At 39.7% G+C, this 15769-nt stretch overlaps 2 protein-coding genes across 3 annotated transcripts in view; both read right to left on the bottom strand.

Moving 5' to 3' along the window:
- Positions 1 to 4438: 4438 nt before the first annotated feature.
- LOC144633258 (uncharacterized) overlaps positions 4439 to 15769 on the bottom strand; it is a 31746-nt gene continuing 20415 nt past the window's right edge. For both annotated transcript variants that reach the window (XM_078492099.1, XM_078492100.1), the window contains exons 16-17: positions 4743 to 5139; positions 4439 to 4642 (exon numbers count right to left, since the gene is read on the bottom strand). In XM_078492099.1, coding sequence (XP_078348225.1) covers positions 5025 to 5139 — 115 coding nt within the window. In that variant the 3' untranslated portion in view covers positions 4439 to 4642; positions 4743 to 5024. The remainder of the gene's footprint in view (positions 4643 to 4742; positions 5140 to 15769) is intronic.
- Positions 11140 to 15731, bottom strand: LOC144633327 (uncharacterized). Its single transcript, XM_078492214.1, has 3 exons — positions 15598 to 15731; positions 14455 to 14526; positions 11140 to 12100 (listed from the first exon to the last, which is right to left on the bottom strand). Exons 1-3 carry the CDS (start codon positions 15628 to 15630, stop codon positions 11858 to 11860), a joined length of 348 nt encoding a protein of 115 aa, XP_078348340.1. The 5' UTR covers positions 15631 to 15731; the 3' UTR covers positions 11140 to 11857.

The raw sequence follows: 15769 nt of genomic DNA, 5'->3' as shown, positions 1-15769 counted from the left end.
TTTTACGGACAATACGGAAGAAGTAACATCAACTCCTGTTCATACTTTAAATTTTGTGAAGCATATAACATTTATGACTGTTTCGTTTTCATCCATAATCATCCACGATGCCCCTAGCTTGCTATAAGCATTTTAAATTAAACTCCCGAACACAAACCTCTAACCAATTTTAACCGGCTTACGAAAACCGCGCAATCTGTATCACTATGCCATACGGCATTAGACTCATGTCACCCTTGGTGACCTATTTTTAAATATTTGTAGTCACTTTGTATATAGCATGATGCCTTCTCTACGTAGAGTCGTGTGCTAATGAGGCAAGGTGTAAACAATCATGTCAGCAAAGATCGCCCTATAAAAAGCCAAACACAGCCCAGACACGTGTGTTGAAACTTAAAAGACTGAAACTGGCAATAAATTATTGACAAAAAACGCATGTGTCTCTTTTTTCGGTTTTTCCCTTGCAACAGAAAAGAAGGAAAAGCAGTTTTAAGTTGTTACCTGCATTGCTTTTGGTGGCACATTTGTCTTCACAAGAAACAAAAGAAGACGCCTGAAAAAAAAAAAACATATTATTATTGTCAACCTGAATCTAATGATAACTTTAAAGTGGAAGGGACCAAATCACCCAAATTCTCGATTCTGGTAAAATCGATGTGATCAAACCGATGTGACTTTCCTACCGGAACGAAAATGTCGATGTGGTACAGCTATCCAGCTAACGTGACGAGAAGAGAATTACTTTCTGGATTTTACCAATTTTTTTTATTATTTATTGATAATGCATGCAACTGGCTTCATTTTCAGTGCTCGAAAAAAGTCAAATAATAAATCCTTTATTGACCAAGCTTGTTCGGTCAAGATGGCAGGATATTGGCCTCGTTTTTTTTTTGTGTCTTTATGGACCTCGACTTCGTCTCGGTCCATAAACACGCAAAAAGGAACTTGACCAATATCCTGCCATCTTGACCTCACACTTGGTCAATAACCCTTATGTATTTTTACGGAATTGCAAATAAAACATATTTTAAAAAAGTTATCAACAAAGTCCTAAATTTTAGGATTTTGTATGCCTCACAAGTCACACACTGATTATTTTAGCCAGATATATGCATCGCACAGAGGCTGGCAAAAGGCTGTGATATCAGTTACGTAGAATGAGCATACGGCTTGAACCAGGTCCCGACTATCTCCAATAGTCGTTTAAAACTGATCTGGCTTTTGGAGCGAAGTTTGTCGATTTGAATGAGTCAGCAAATGCCTTAACTCTTCCTGTAGATTTTCAGAGAAACTGCTACTTCAGATAACGACTTATTTATTTGCATAAATTAGAAAAGGAAGTGTTTAGAAAACGATGGGGAGATCACGATTTAGAATACTCAATATATATATAACCAAGTTATATTCAAAGCGATTTTTTTTTCTGGTGAGTAAGAACTCTCGTCGTCATAACGTCGATAACAAATTACAGTTGCATAAACAGCCCGTTATGATAGCACTTTAAAGGGGCTATGTCAGGTATTTTAGGTAATTTTATTTATTTTCGTTATTTAAGAACTCTAAACTTTAAATTGAGTTAAGAAGGACTTTAAATAAAAACCGCGCTTGCACTGGCTGAAAATTTAAAAATCAAATTCCTTCATTTTTTTGCTCATTAATAGCTTTAAGGTAGATAAGAAACCTGATGTATTTTGTTCCCCCCAGAAGTCTTCTAATTTCGAGAAAAAAACCAAAGTCAGTTTTCGTGATCGGAGCCTCAAAGTGACACAATTTTCAACCCGAAATTCGCTATCGTTAACTCTCGTCGCGTTCACAAACAAAGCCACATTGAGAACTTTGGATGCTTTCTATCAACAGAGACACTCTTTTCCATTAGCTAAAATATAATTTCAGGGCTTAAGCAAAACTCTTCGAACTGAAATAATTAAAAAGGTGGGGAATACTTTTCACGATACTAGAAAGTCGAATTAAACGGCAGTTTTCAACGGAATTATTTAATATGTGGTATAACTCCAAATTTTCTCAATTGTCGTTTAAACACACATGTAAATGTTTATCTAAGACATACCTGAGAATTGGCTCGGGTTGTTGAAGGCAGCATATTTACCAATGCATCGTAGTTCCACAAAATGTTGTGATATCGATCAAAATAGCCTAACTGACAGCTAAACATTTCTTGGCTCCAAAATACAACAAAGCAACTGTTAAGCGCGAAATTCCTTTTGCATCTTCATCCTTAGCAATTTTCCTTTATCGTGGTTCTTTTCTCTTGACGAAAGTGTGTACAGAACTCCAGAACGATCAATTTGCTTCCTCAAACTGCGTTGGCGGTGCTGGAGAATTGTTTTGCGTTATTTTAACTCCGTGACATTCTCGACCCCAGAGCTCTTACTGCGCAGACTCACTTACGTCACAATATCGCGTTTCATGTCACGTGTATTATGTCACGTAAGTCACAAATCAAATCTTGTGGCAAAATGGTAAAGAGGTTTTGCGATCAAAATGGACCTTAATTGACCCAGGTTGGCTTTTTTTATCTCACTCTTTCGTTGAAAAGGGAATTTTGCAATGGAACATTCGGCAAGAAGAAGGAAAGACGAGCATTTGGGGTTAAACATTCATTATCGTGCGTTTGGCAATTAGAAGTATTTACACAGTTTACGGTCATGCTGTGAAAATTTGCCGAAGTTTGATGCCCTCAAAGTGAGAATCTTTCCAATAACCCGAGCCAATTCTCAGGTATGTTTAATAAGAATATCTGTATGCACGTTTGAGCAAGAATTGAAAAAAATTAATGTTATACCACATGCTAAATACTGCCGTTGAAAATTACTATTTCATTCAAATTTTTGTTATCGTAAAAAGCATTCCTCGTCAGTTCATTTTTTCAGTTGGAAGAGTTGCGCTAAAGCCCTGAAATTATATTCTAGCGAAAGAAAAAGAGTTTTTATGTTGATAGGAAGTGACCAAATTTCTCTGCGCGGTTTTGTAAGCGAACGCGAGTAGTGTTCATAATAGCTAATTTCGGGTTTAAAAGTTAGGAAATTTGTGACTTCGACCACCGAAATCGATTTTCTTTGTTTTCTTAAAATTAGAAGACCTCTAGGGGAAACAAACTACATCAGGTTTCTTATCTACCTTACAGCTAATAATGAGCAAAAAACGAAGAAAAATCGATGTTCCAATTTCTGCCAGGAAATCAAATTCTTGCTCGGCCGTTCGTAAAAGTCACTCTTAAAGTCTTTTATTGGCAAAATCACCGCCACATAACAAACAAGAATGATTTTCGAGCATTATAAATGACTCTTTCATACAAATTGAGATAAACTTGAAAAACGTCGGGCCGACGTTTTTCAAGCTTACCTGAACGCAATCCTTTTTAATCTTTGCGAATTTTGTCCATCCATGCCGCTTTTTGGCCTTTCTGTGTTTCTTTTGAGATCTTCTACAGTTTTAAGCCGTTATTGTGATATTTCAGTTAATTCTATATGATCAGTTGGTCAGTGCCGAAATTGCCTAAAATTACATGACATGGCCCCCTTAATTGCAGTGCAGATCTGAAACTGCTAATGTACCTGAACTCCTGTTTTGGATCGTTCTTGTCGAGCCAGACCGCAAATACGAAGGCATTCTGTTTGCTCAGAAAATCTTTCTCCAGATTCCTTGGTCAAAGCACCAAGGATAACAGAAAGCAGTGCCATTAAAACAAAGTTCCTTTTTTCAGGCATTGTTCCGTAAAAGACAGGCTCCGTTACTATCGTTGCTGCAGTTTCAGTCGACGTTGGTTATGACAAAGCATTCCACCCTCTCCAGAAAAGCTACGCAGTACAATTAAATTAATCTTTTATATCGCCAAGAATACCCACTCAGCTGCTTAACATTGTTATGCAAATTTGACAAATTCTGCTCAACTGTGAAAAATCCGGAATTTTTATCTAATTTTATCTTTTCACGCTCGAGATATGTCATCCTGTTTATGTCCAGAGCTTGCTAAATCAAGTTTCGCTGCAGATTGTTATACAACCCCTCTCTTGGAGATTGTGAAATTTAAGAGTCGCTTCAAGACAGTATTCGACAGTTTTGTTTTTATTATTATTTTTTTCCTATACCATCTCTTCGCTTCATACACCATCGATATGGTAAAGAGAACTTGCACACTGATCACTGTAAAAGGATTCAAAGGTTGTCTGGATATTAAAAACGAATAAAATACCGTCGTCCCTTAGTGGCCGAGATTGTAATGTGGCCTTTCATTTAAAGGAGCAAATCCGCATTCGCATAATTCCGCAAGATTGTCAAAATAGGATGGAAACGCGCTGAGTTACACAACTACACAGCGCAGTCAACCGTGAATCTTCGGCCATTTCAATTTAAGTTTTGTTGAGAGGGAATGGTGAAGAAAATTAGCCAGGCGGAGATTACACACATACGCATGACATCTTCTTGAAAGCAGCATAATTTTATTTCATAGCGATTTAGACTCACTTGCTTTCGGTATAAAGGCTACTCACCAACACTATTTATTATCTTGCAAAAAGGACATTGGCGTATGTACATTATGCGTACCAACCAACCAACTCAATCTCCCACCCATCCACCAATCTACCTACCCTAACCTGCCTACCGACCTTAACCTACCTACCTACTTACCTACCCACCTACCTACCTTCGTACTTACCTACCTACCTACCTACCTACCTACCTACCTACCTACCTACCTACCTACCTACCTACCTACCTACCTACCTACTGACAGACTGACATTTTTTATAATACTTCTTTTTAAGCCTTTTAACATCAGACTCAGGTCAGAACATGCACCTTACACAACTAGCTAGCTTGAAGTCAGCACATGTAGTTAGTGGAGCTCGAGTTCAAACGGCCAATGGGCCAAATAATTAGCATGGAAGAGGCTCGCAAAAAGTTAAACTGATCTGGTGGCTCGGTCCTAAGGTTTTTTAACTAAGTCTTTTAATCTATCTGCCTGCTATAAATCAAGAATTTACATTAATATTTACATTTCGTCAAACAGTCGATATTTCTGTGTCATTGCTAGTAGTACTAATCAACCTGCTGAAACCGCATCTGGCACTAATGTTATTGTTGTTATTGCTAATAACAATTTCACCGTCAGTGTTGCACAGGACGAAAACGCACGTTTCCGTATTTCTGAAACATGACGGAAACATAGAACTCTATGTTTCCGTCACGTTTACGTGCTGCGGAAACGTGAAAATCCAAGTCTCTGTGATAATATCACGTTTCCGTCATGTTTCCGCAACGGAAATGCGAGTTTACGTTTCCGTCACATTTCCATTAGCGGATTGCCGCTGTTGTTTGTTTCCGTCACATTTACGCTAGCGGATTTCTGCTGTTGTTTGTTTCCGTCAAATTTACGTTAGCGGATTTCTGCCGTTTGTTTCCGTCATATTTACGTTAGCGGATTTCTGCTGTTGTCTGTTTCCGTCAAATTTACGTTAGTGGATTTCTGCTGTTTGTTTTCGTTATCTTTCTGAAGACGGATCTCCAATTTGTTTGCTACATAAAAAACCAACACGAGATGGTTCTATCAACCTTAACTTTTTTGAGTAAATTAAAGCATATTTGTGAGACAAGTTTGGTAAGAGAAATGAAATCTCGCTCATGACATGTTATCATCGCGTAAAAGGAAAGTAACAGGGCTTTCTCAATGCGTTTTGTTGTGATGATTGATAAGCATATCCCATTAATAGCTATTTATCACAATACAGTGCAGCCTGCTAGAACATCACTGCAAACATGTAAATTGTAATCAAGTTTTTTTTATTAATCCAGTTGCATCATTTGAGCTGGTTGGGTCATTTGATGCAGTTATTATTTGAGTCAATTGGGTTATTTGCACTGGTTTGATCACTTTAGCCAATTGTGTCATTTGAGCCGGTTGGGTCATTTGAGACAGTTTGGTCATTTGAGTCAGATGGGTTGTTTGCACTGGTTGGAGTGGTTGACCCAGTTGAGTCACTTGAACCAATTGTGTCATTTAAGCCGGTTGGGTCATTTGTGACGTTTTGGTCATTTGGGTTAGATGGGTTGTTTGTACCGGTTTGATCACTTGAAGCAGTTGTGTCATTTGAGAAGGTTGGGTCATTTAAAACAGTTTGGTCATTTGTGACGGTTTGGTCATTTGAGTCCGATAGGTTGTTTGTACCGGTTTGATCACTTGAAGCAGTTGTGTCATTTGAGCCAATTGTGTCATTTGAGCCAGTTGGGTGATTTGAGCTGGTTGGGTCATTTGAGCTGGTTGGGTCATTTGCGACAGTTGTGTCATTTGAGCCAGTTGGGTCATTTAAAATGGTTTGATCACTTGAGCCCAATGGGTCAATTGATGCAGTTGGATCACTTGACCCAATAGTATCATTTGAGTCGGTTGGGCTTTTTGAGACAGTTTGGTCATTTGAGTCAGATGGGTTGTTTGCACTGGTTTGATCAATTGAGCCAGTAGGGTCAAGTGACACAGTTGGGTCACTCGAGCCAATTGTGTCATTGAGCCGGTTGGGCCATTTGAGATGGTTTCTTCATTTGAGTCAGATGGTTTGTTTGCACCGGTTTGATCAATTGAGCCAGTAGAGCCAAGTGACGCAGTTGGGTTACTCGAGCCAATTGTGTCATTGAGTGGATTAGGCCATTTGAGACAGTTTGGTCATTTGAGTCAGATGGGTTGTTCGCACCGATTTGAACCTGAGCCAGTTGGGTCAAGTCATGTAGTTGGGTCATTTGAGCCAATTGTCCTATTTGAGCTGGTTGGGTCATTTGAGTTGGTTGAGTCATTTGAGATGGTTTGGTCATTTGAGTCAGATGGGTTGTTCGCACCGGTTTGAACCTGAGCCAGTTGGGTCAAGTCATGTAGTTGGGTCACATGAGCTAATTGAGTCATTGGAGCCAGTTGGGTCATTTGAGTTGGTTGAGTCATTTGAGCCAGTAGGGTCAAGTGACGCAGTTGGGTCACTTGAGCCAATTGTGTCATTGAGCTGGTTGGGCCATTTAAGACAGTTTGGTCATTTGAGTCAGATGCATTGTTTGCACCGGTTTGATCAATTGAGCCAGTAGGGTCAAGTGACGCAGTTGGGTCACTCGAGCCAATTGTGTCATTGAGCCGGTTGGGCCATTTGAGATGATTTCTTCATTTGAGTCAGATGGGTAGTTTGCACCGGTTTGATCAATTGAAGTAGTTGTGTCATTTGAGCCAATTGTGTCATTTGAGCCAGTTGGGTGATTTGAGCTGGTTGGGTCATTTGAGCTGGTTGGGTCATTTGCGACAGTTGTGTCATTTGAGCCGGTTGGGTCATTTAAAATGGTTTGATCACTTGAGCCCAATGGGTCAATTGATGCAGTTGGATCACTTGACCCAATAGTATCATTTGAGTCGGTTGGGCTTTTTGAGACAGTTTGGTCATTTGAGTCAGATGGGTTGTTTGTACCGGTTTGATCAATTGAGCCAGTAGGGTCAAGTGACACAGTTGGGTCACTCGAGCCAATTGTGTCATTGAGCCGGTTGGGCCATTTGAGATGGATTCTTCATTTGAGTCAGATGGGTTGTTTGCACCGGTTTGATCAATTGAGCCAGTAGGGCCAAGTGACGCAGTTGGGTTACTCGAGCCAATTGTGTCATTGAGTGGATTAGGCCACTTGAGACAGTTTGGTCATTTGAGTCAGATGGGTTGTTCGCACCGATTTGAACCTGAGCCAGTTGGGTCAAGTCATGTAGTTGGGTCATTTGAGCCAATTGTCCTATTTGAGCTGGTTGGGTCATTTGAGTTGGTTGAGTCATTTGAGACAGTTTGGTCATTTGAGTCAGATGGGTTGTTTGCACCGGTTGGAGTGGTTAACCCAGTTGAGTCACTTGAACCAATTGTGTCATTTAAGCCGGTTGGGTCATTTGTGACGTTTTGGTCATTTGGGTTAGATAGGTTGTTTGTACCGGTTTGATCACTTGAAGCAGTTGTGTCATTTGAGCCAATTGTGTCATTTGAGCCAGTTGGGTGATTTGAGCTGGTTGGGTCATTTGATCTGGTTGGGTCATTTGCGACAGTTGTGTCATTTGAGCCGGTTGGGTCATTTAAAATGGTTTGATCACTTGAGCCCAATGGGTCAATTGATGCAGTTGGATCACTTGACCCAATAGTATCATTTGAGTCGGTTGGGCTTTTTGAGACAGTTTGGTCATTTGAGTCAGATGGGTTGTTTGCACTGGTTTGATCAATTGAGCCAGTAGGGTCAAGTGACACAGTTGGGTCACTCGAGCCAATTGTGTCATTGAGCCGGTTGGGCCATTTGAGATGGATTCTTCATTTGAGTCAGATGGGTTGTTTGCACCGGTTTGATCAATTGAGCCAGTAGGGCCAAGTGACGCAGTTGGGTTACTCGAGCCAATTGTGTCATTGAGTGGATTAGGCCACTTGAGACAGTTTGGTCATTTGAGTCAGATGGGTTGTTCGCACCGATTTGAACCTGAGCCAGTTGGGTCAAGTCATGTAGTTGGGTCATTTGAGCCAATTGTCCTATTTGAGCTGGTTGGGTCATTTGAGTTGGTTGAGTCATTTGAGACAGTTTGGTCATTTGAGTCAGATGGGTTGTTTGCACCGGTTGGAGTGGTTAACCCAGTTGAGTCACTTGAACCAATTGTGTCATTTAAGCCGGTTGGGTCATTTGTGACGTTTTGGTCATTTGGGTTAGATAGGTTGTTTGTACCGGTTTGATCACTTGAAGCAGTTGTGTCATTTGAGCCAATTGTGTCATTTGAGCCAGTTGGGTGATTTGAGCTGGTTGGGTCATTTGATCTGGTTGGGTCATTTGCGACAGTTGTGTCATTTGAGCCGGTTGGGTCATTTAAAATGGTTTGATCACTTGAGCCCAATGGGTCAATTGATGCAGTTGGATCACTTGACCCAATAGTATCATTTGAGTCGGTTGGGCTTTTTGAGACAGTTTGGTCATTTGAGTCAGATGGGTTGTTTGCACTGGTTTGATCAATTGAGCCAGTAGGGTCAAGTGACACAGTTGGGTCACTCGAGCCAATTGTGTCATTGAGCCGGTTGGGCCATTTGAGATGGTTTCTTCATTTGAGTCAGATGGTTTGTTTGCACCGGTTTGATCAATTGAGCCAGTAGGGCCAAGTGACGCAGTTGGGTTACTCGAGCCAATTGTGTCATTGAGTGGATTAGGCCATTTGAGACAGTTTGGTCATTTGAGTCAGATGGGTTGTTCGCACCGATTTGAACCTGAGCCAGTTGGGTCAAGTCATGTAGTTGGGTCATTTGAGCCAATTGTCCTATTTGAGCTGGTTGGGTCATTTGAGTTGGTTGAGTCATTTGAGATGGTTTGGTCATTTGAGTCAGATGGGTTGTTCGCACCGGTTTGAACCTGAGCCAGTTGGGTCAAGTCATGTAGTTGGGTCACATGAGCTAATTGAGTCATTGGAGCCAGTTGGGTCATTTGAGTTGGTTGAGTCATTTGAGCCAGTAGGGTCAAGTGACGCAGTTGGGTCACTTGAGCCAATTGTGTCATTGAGCTGGTTGGGCCATTTAAGACAGTTTGGTCATTTGAGTCAGATGCATTGTTTGCACCGGTTTGATCAATTGAGCCAGTAGGGTCAAGTGACGCAGTTGGGTCACTCGAGCCAATTGTGTCATTGAGCCGGTTGGGCCATTTGAGATGATTTCTTCATTTGAGTCAGATGGGTAGTTTGCACCGGTTTGATCAATTGAAGTAGTTGTGTCATTTGAGCCAATTGTGTCATTTGAGCCAGTTGGGTGATTTGAGCTGGTTGGGTCATTTGAGCTGGTTGGGTCATTTGCGACAGTTGTGTCATTTGAGCCGGTTGGGTCATTTAAAATGGTTTGATCACTTGAGCCCAATGGGTCAATTGATGCAGTTGGATCACTTGACCCAATAGTATCATTTGAGTCGGTTGGGCTTTTTGAGACAGTTTGGTCATTTGAGTCAGATGGGTTGTTTGTACCGGTTTGATCAATTGAGCCAGTAGGGTCAAGTGACACAGTTGGGTCACTCGAGCCAATTGTGTCATTGAGCCGGTTGGGCCATTTGAGATGGATTCTTCATTTGAGTCAGATGGGTTGTTTGCACCGGTTTGATCAATTGAGCCAGTAGGGCCAAGTGACGCAGTTGGGTTACTCGAGCCAATTGTGTCATTGAGTGGATTAGGCCATTTGAGACAGTTTGGTCATTTGAGTCAGATGGGTTGTTCGCACCGATTTGAACCTGAGCCAGTTGGGTCAAGTCATGTAGTTGGGTCATTTGAGCCAATTGTCCTATTTGAGCTGGTTGGGTCATTTGAGTTGGTTGAGTCATTTGAGATGGTTTGGTCATTTGAGTCAGATGGGTTGTTCGCACCGGTTTGAACCTGAGCCAGTTGGGTCAAGTCATGTAGTTGGGTCACATGAGCTAATTGTGTCATTGGAGCCAGTTGGGTCATTTGAGTTGGTTGAGTCATTTGAGCCAGTAGGGTCAAGTGACGCAGTTGGGTCACTCGAGCCAATTGTGTCATTGAGCTGGTTGGGCCATTTAAGACAGTTTGGTCATTTGAGTCAGATGCATTGTTTGCACTGGTTTGATCAATTGAGCCAGTAGGGTCAAGTGACGCAGTTGGGCCACTCGAGCCAATTGTGTCATTGAGCCGGTTAGGCCATTTGAGACAGTTTGGTCATTTGAGCCAGATGGGTTGTTCGGACCGGTTTGAACCCGAGCCAGTTCGGTCAAGTCATGTAGTTGGGTCACATGAGCCAATTGTGTCATTTGAGCCGGTCGGGTCATTTGACGCGGTTCAGTTAACTTGAGGGGGCTGTTTCAATTGAGTCTGTTGGGTGATTGTTTTAAGCAGTTTGGTTTGTTCAAAGAGGTTAGGTTGTTTAGTTGGTTGTTTAAGCCAATTTGTCTTGGTCATTTGAGCTAGATGGATTTTTAAAGCAGTTGAGTCATCTAAGGTAAATGTCTTATTTGTAGAAAAGGTGTATCTATGTAACATTCAGGATAGTGTCATTTGGGGAGTACAGTGTAACCTCGGTTTAAGTAAGGGCAAAGTAAGGTTTCGTTAAATCAGGGTTCTTCTCAATATATTTCACTATTATTGGGACAAAACCATAGTTCTTTAAATCGATGACTTTATATACAGGTTCGTTAAATTGAGGTTCTACTGTAGCATCTTCTTATAAATACTAATGACAGATGTCTCAAATAGAGTTGCACTTCATACCAATGTAATTTCAATCCAAATAAATGTACATGAGTCCTGTAACATTATAAGACCAAAGTTTACATAAATGCTTATGTACATTGCAGCCTCAAAGTGTGACCACATTCACATAGTTCAGGATACACAGCATAATTATTTTTCCAGTTTAAAAGCAAAGATAAAATGTGAATTAACCGATTACGGACACTTTTTGTGGCTCCTTGCTTTAACTAATGTAGCTATTAAGTGGCACATTCCTGTAAGCAAATATAAAATGTCAACTTTCTCTGTCAGGATGTACTGTATTCTTTCACTAGATGTGTCTCCTTACAGTCACTATACAGCTGTAAATAGTAATTAAAGCAAGATTCTCCTGATCTCGGTCATCAAAGCCGCTGTAGTTCCTCTGTTCTCCAAAACTACCCGGAAAGATCTTGTAGCAATGAGAGTAACCTCTCTTTGCACTATGGCCAAGGAATCCGCAAAGTTTCCGTGCTGCTGGAATATCAGATGCAAAACACAACACAGCTGCATGAATTTCCACTGCAGTAGATGGGCTTCGATAAGTGTTCACCTTGACTCCTTTCCAGAGAGCATTCAATTCATCGACAGCTGGCTCAAGAAAATGATTTAGGGATTTATGTCACTTACATAGTTCTTGTATTGCCAGACTAGGACAAAATAAACAAGCCATATCAAAATGATCCATGTGTCCTGCTGACGTGTTCGTGGTGGTAAAGGTAGCAGCAGTTTTACATCTTCAGAGTGAAGCAATTCCTCAACATCACTTAAGTCCGAGTCGACATAATCTGTACCACCATCTTCATGGTGGCTACTATCCTCATCAGAAAGGCTGTCAGACTCTTCTTGCTCCTGAAAGAAAAGAAGTGTACTTGTTATTATTTTACTGAAGATACATTTAGAGGAAACTCATTCAGAGGATTCTCAAGCAACCTCCTGCAGCAGTTTACACAATAGTGAATAAAAGAAATAGTGCAGTGTGCTGCATTTTAAAGGGCCTAAGTTTAAATTTATTACAGAACCTTTTAGTAAAGCACTAAATCCTTACAAACTGGATGGTATAGTTAGCCATTAATTCTGAACTTGTCTAAAAAAGATCCTAGTCACACCCAGTTTTTTTTAAAACAAAAATTTAGAATCTGAGAGACTGGATGACGTCTCATGTTAAAAACAATTTGGGGCAACAGTACACGATGGGTAACTGTTATAATCATACAATGTAACTTTATGACCCATGAGGATTTTTAGATACCCTAGTAAATTAGATTGGGGTATTACTACAACTTAAAAATATAAAAGGGGTACGTAAGCGACTCATATCTTACAATTTAAATTGTTCAAGCTGAACAGGAATTACCGTACTACTTGTAAAACTGTGAACACTTACATGTAAGAGCCAATGCTACCAACAGTCAGACATAAGACAGCAAGAGTCACTCATATTCTTACCACAGATGGGCCTTAAATATGAAACAAACCACTGTATACTATGTTTGGCTGAATATCGATTTGTTTTGAATCAAGAAAATTGATTACTGCAAAAATTGAAATTTCCTCCGAGTTTGCTATAAGTAGCACAGGGACATTATGAAACAATAAAAAAAATTTCTGCCAAGACCTATGCCCAGCACTACATGTATGTAAACACGTGTTCTTTGTGACCGTTATTTTCTCTACAGCTAAGGACTCCCTGTGTACCAGAATGCATTGTGCGCTTTGACTTGAGTTTGGTATGATATGAAACCTTTGCTTTGAAGTGTTTGGCCGTAGCCTGTTCCAATCTCCGTTAATCAGAGTAATCAAGCCAAATGACCTCAGAAGCAACATTTTTTACCTGTTTCTACTGTTAAATATTATTTAAGACGGCCAAATGCCCCAAATCTTTTTTTATTTTCAAGCGCTTTACTTCGGCGACAGAATCAAACAAAAACAAACGCTCCAATGCATAACCGTTTACAATGTACCTATATAACAAAGTCTTTAGTATAATGAACGATATTCTTCAGCCCGGCCAAAGTTACAGTCAAATTTATGGAACAGTACTTCAAGATAACGAACCTCGATATAACGAATCAAATCCATCCTAAAAAACCAAACCAATCTAAATATTTTGAAAATTCAAAAATCTTTATCAAAAATGCCCTCTTTATAATAATTTCCTCCAAAAATAAACCCACCAAAAAGTCACTTGAACAAGTTAATTTACACACTTGGCCACAACTTGTTTAAAATCACAAATAATTTCCAGGGATGTCGCTAAGGGCTGGCTGCCGGCTAATTTCACCGGCTGAAAGAGAACTTAAATCCGGCTGAAATTTCAATGAAAACACAGACTAAGGTAAACTTTTAGATCTGCCAAGGCCAGAAAAGCCAGCTGGGTTTGTTGAAGAGCTGGCTTAGTGTTTTCTTAGCTACAACTCTGAATTTCTAATTTCACATGACAGTTGAAAAAGACATCTCCGATTCCTTAAAGATCCCCAATTTAATGATAACTATAAATTTGAATTCCGTGCATCCGTGCGAGTGGCTTGAGTCAACTGTTCAGGAAAAATTTGCATCCGTGCGAGCGGCAAAGGTCATCCGTTCAGAACTGCACATCCGTGCGAGCGGCTTGAGTAAGCCGTTCAGGAAAAGTAAACGCGATCTGTCGGTCTCGTTGACGCGTGCCAAAAGATCAAAAATTTATCTCACAAAAAAGTTTATAAATGTTCACGGCGCATCATATAATCTTTCATAACACATAACTTCTGGGTATAATGCGTTCGGAATATATATTGTAAGCCATTTCGCCATTCATCACTATGCATTCGGAATAAATTGTAAGCCGTTCCGCTGTTCATCGCTCTGCGTTCACAAATTTTCGTAAGCCGTTCAGTTGTTCATGACCATGCGTTCAGAATAAGTTATGAGCTGTTCAGCCCCACAGTTTCACCTGTTCCACACGGCTTTATGAGCCATGCGTTACCCGTTCCGTAGCCGTACATTTTACCCGTTCAACAGAAAGCCGATAGTGTACGTTTTCACGTGAGAGGTCACAAATAATTTTTTTTAAATTTTTTTTTTAATTTTTTTTTTAAATTTTTAATTTTTTTTAATTTTTTTTTTCTATTTTTTTTCAGTTATTGTATTTGTTTATTTATACGTTATTTGTGTGTATTTTTTCTATTGAAATGAATAAAAAAAAAAAAAAAACAGAGGGGGCTTACCTGAATCACTCCCAGAAAGATCCTGTGCATGTAAACATGTAGCTGGCCCCAATGATAGGTCCAAGTTCCCATCTACATTAAAATACACATTGGTGATTATCATAGGATTTACTGTACATATAATAAAATAAATGTAGATTATACCCAGCATATCACATCGAACAAAACCAAACAAATTTTTCATCAAACTCAATCGAACAAATTTGGAAGGCATCGAACGATTAAATTCAATGTTGTTCGGTCATCGAACAAAATCGGACAACTATTCTTTTATGAGTTTGATTTCCAAACCAAATCGAATGAAATCGAAATTAAGCGTTCAATTTAATTCGATTAAGTTTGCAAATTGAACTTGTAGCTTAAATTTAAAATAAAGAAATTAGAACCTAATGAGCGAGTAAAAAGTTATTGATTATTCCTTACATGGTTTTGGAATAAGTGATGGGAAACGGTATCGTATAATCACAGGTCTAAAAATTAGTATGGAAATAAAGGAAACATAAATTTAGATGGCTGGATCGATTGATGCATTTATAATCCCCATTGATAATCAAATGACGGAAAACCGAACATTCGATTTTGCTTGATTCAGATTATATTGTGATAAGTCATAAGCCACTCGCTTAGGTATCGTTCGACGACAGAACTAAGTTGAAGCTCATCGAACTTTATCGAACGTTCGATTTGGTTTGATTTGCATTTATTTTTTGTAAGTTCGATTTCGTTCGATGACCGAACAACATCAAATTCAATCGTTCAATTTACGTTCGATTGAGTTTGAAAACCAAACATTTGATGTGAAACGCCAGGATTATAAAGCCTGTCTTCACATAATTAACTGTGGGTTAAAAAATTAATGTTACCAAATTAAATGTTTTTCCTGGTCAGAAATAATTTGTCTCTTGACCAGTCATTTGTTTGAGCCCTGGATAATCAAGAACCTTGAGCACTGGTTGTAAATAAACAGCAAACGTGTGAAGGCCAAAGGGATGGGCAGTTGAATACTGTTGTTTCAAACTTTCTTGTCAACCTAAAAATATGGTTGTTCAAGCCTTCACTTTTCAGACCTTAATTACAAATTCAAATGAGTTTGATTACTGCACAAGGTTAAATTATAAAAAAAAGATAACGCGTAAAGTTTACCTTCGCTTTCACTTGAGCTCGATCCAGGAACATCTTTAGGTACAGAATGAGATGTAGAGGAGTTGATATATCTTTTTTTCCACAGTTTTCCACTGATTTACACTTGCATCGAAGTACAGTCTTCGGTGTTCGTGGTATTGTGAGTTGCTAAGAAGCTGATGGCAATGACCAC

Source organism: Oculina patagonica, chromosome 12, assembly GCF_052425735.1.
Source record: "Oculina patagonica isolate OP01 chromosome 12, crgOcupat, whole genome shotgun sequence".
NCBI lineage: Eukaryota > Metazoa > Cnidaria > Anthozoa > Scleractinia > Oculinidae > Oculina > Oculina patagonica.
The sequence above is the reverse complement of the archived record's forward strand: the minus strand, read 5'-3'. Positions and strand labels throughout refer to the sequence as shown.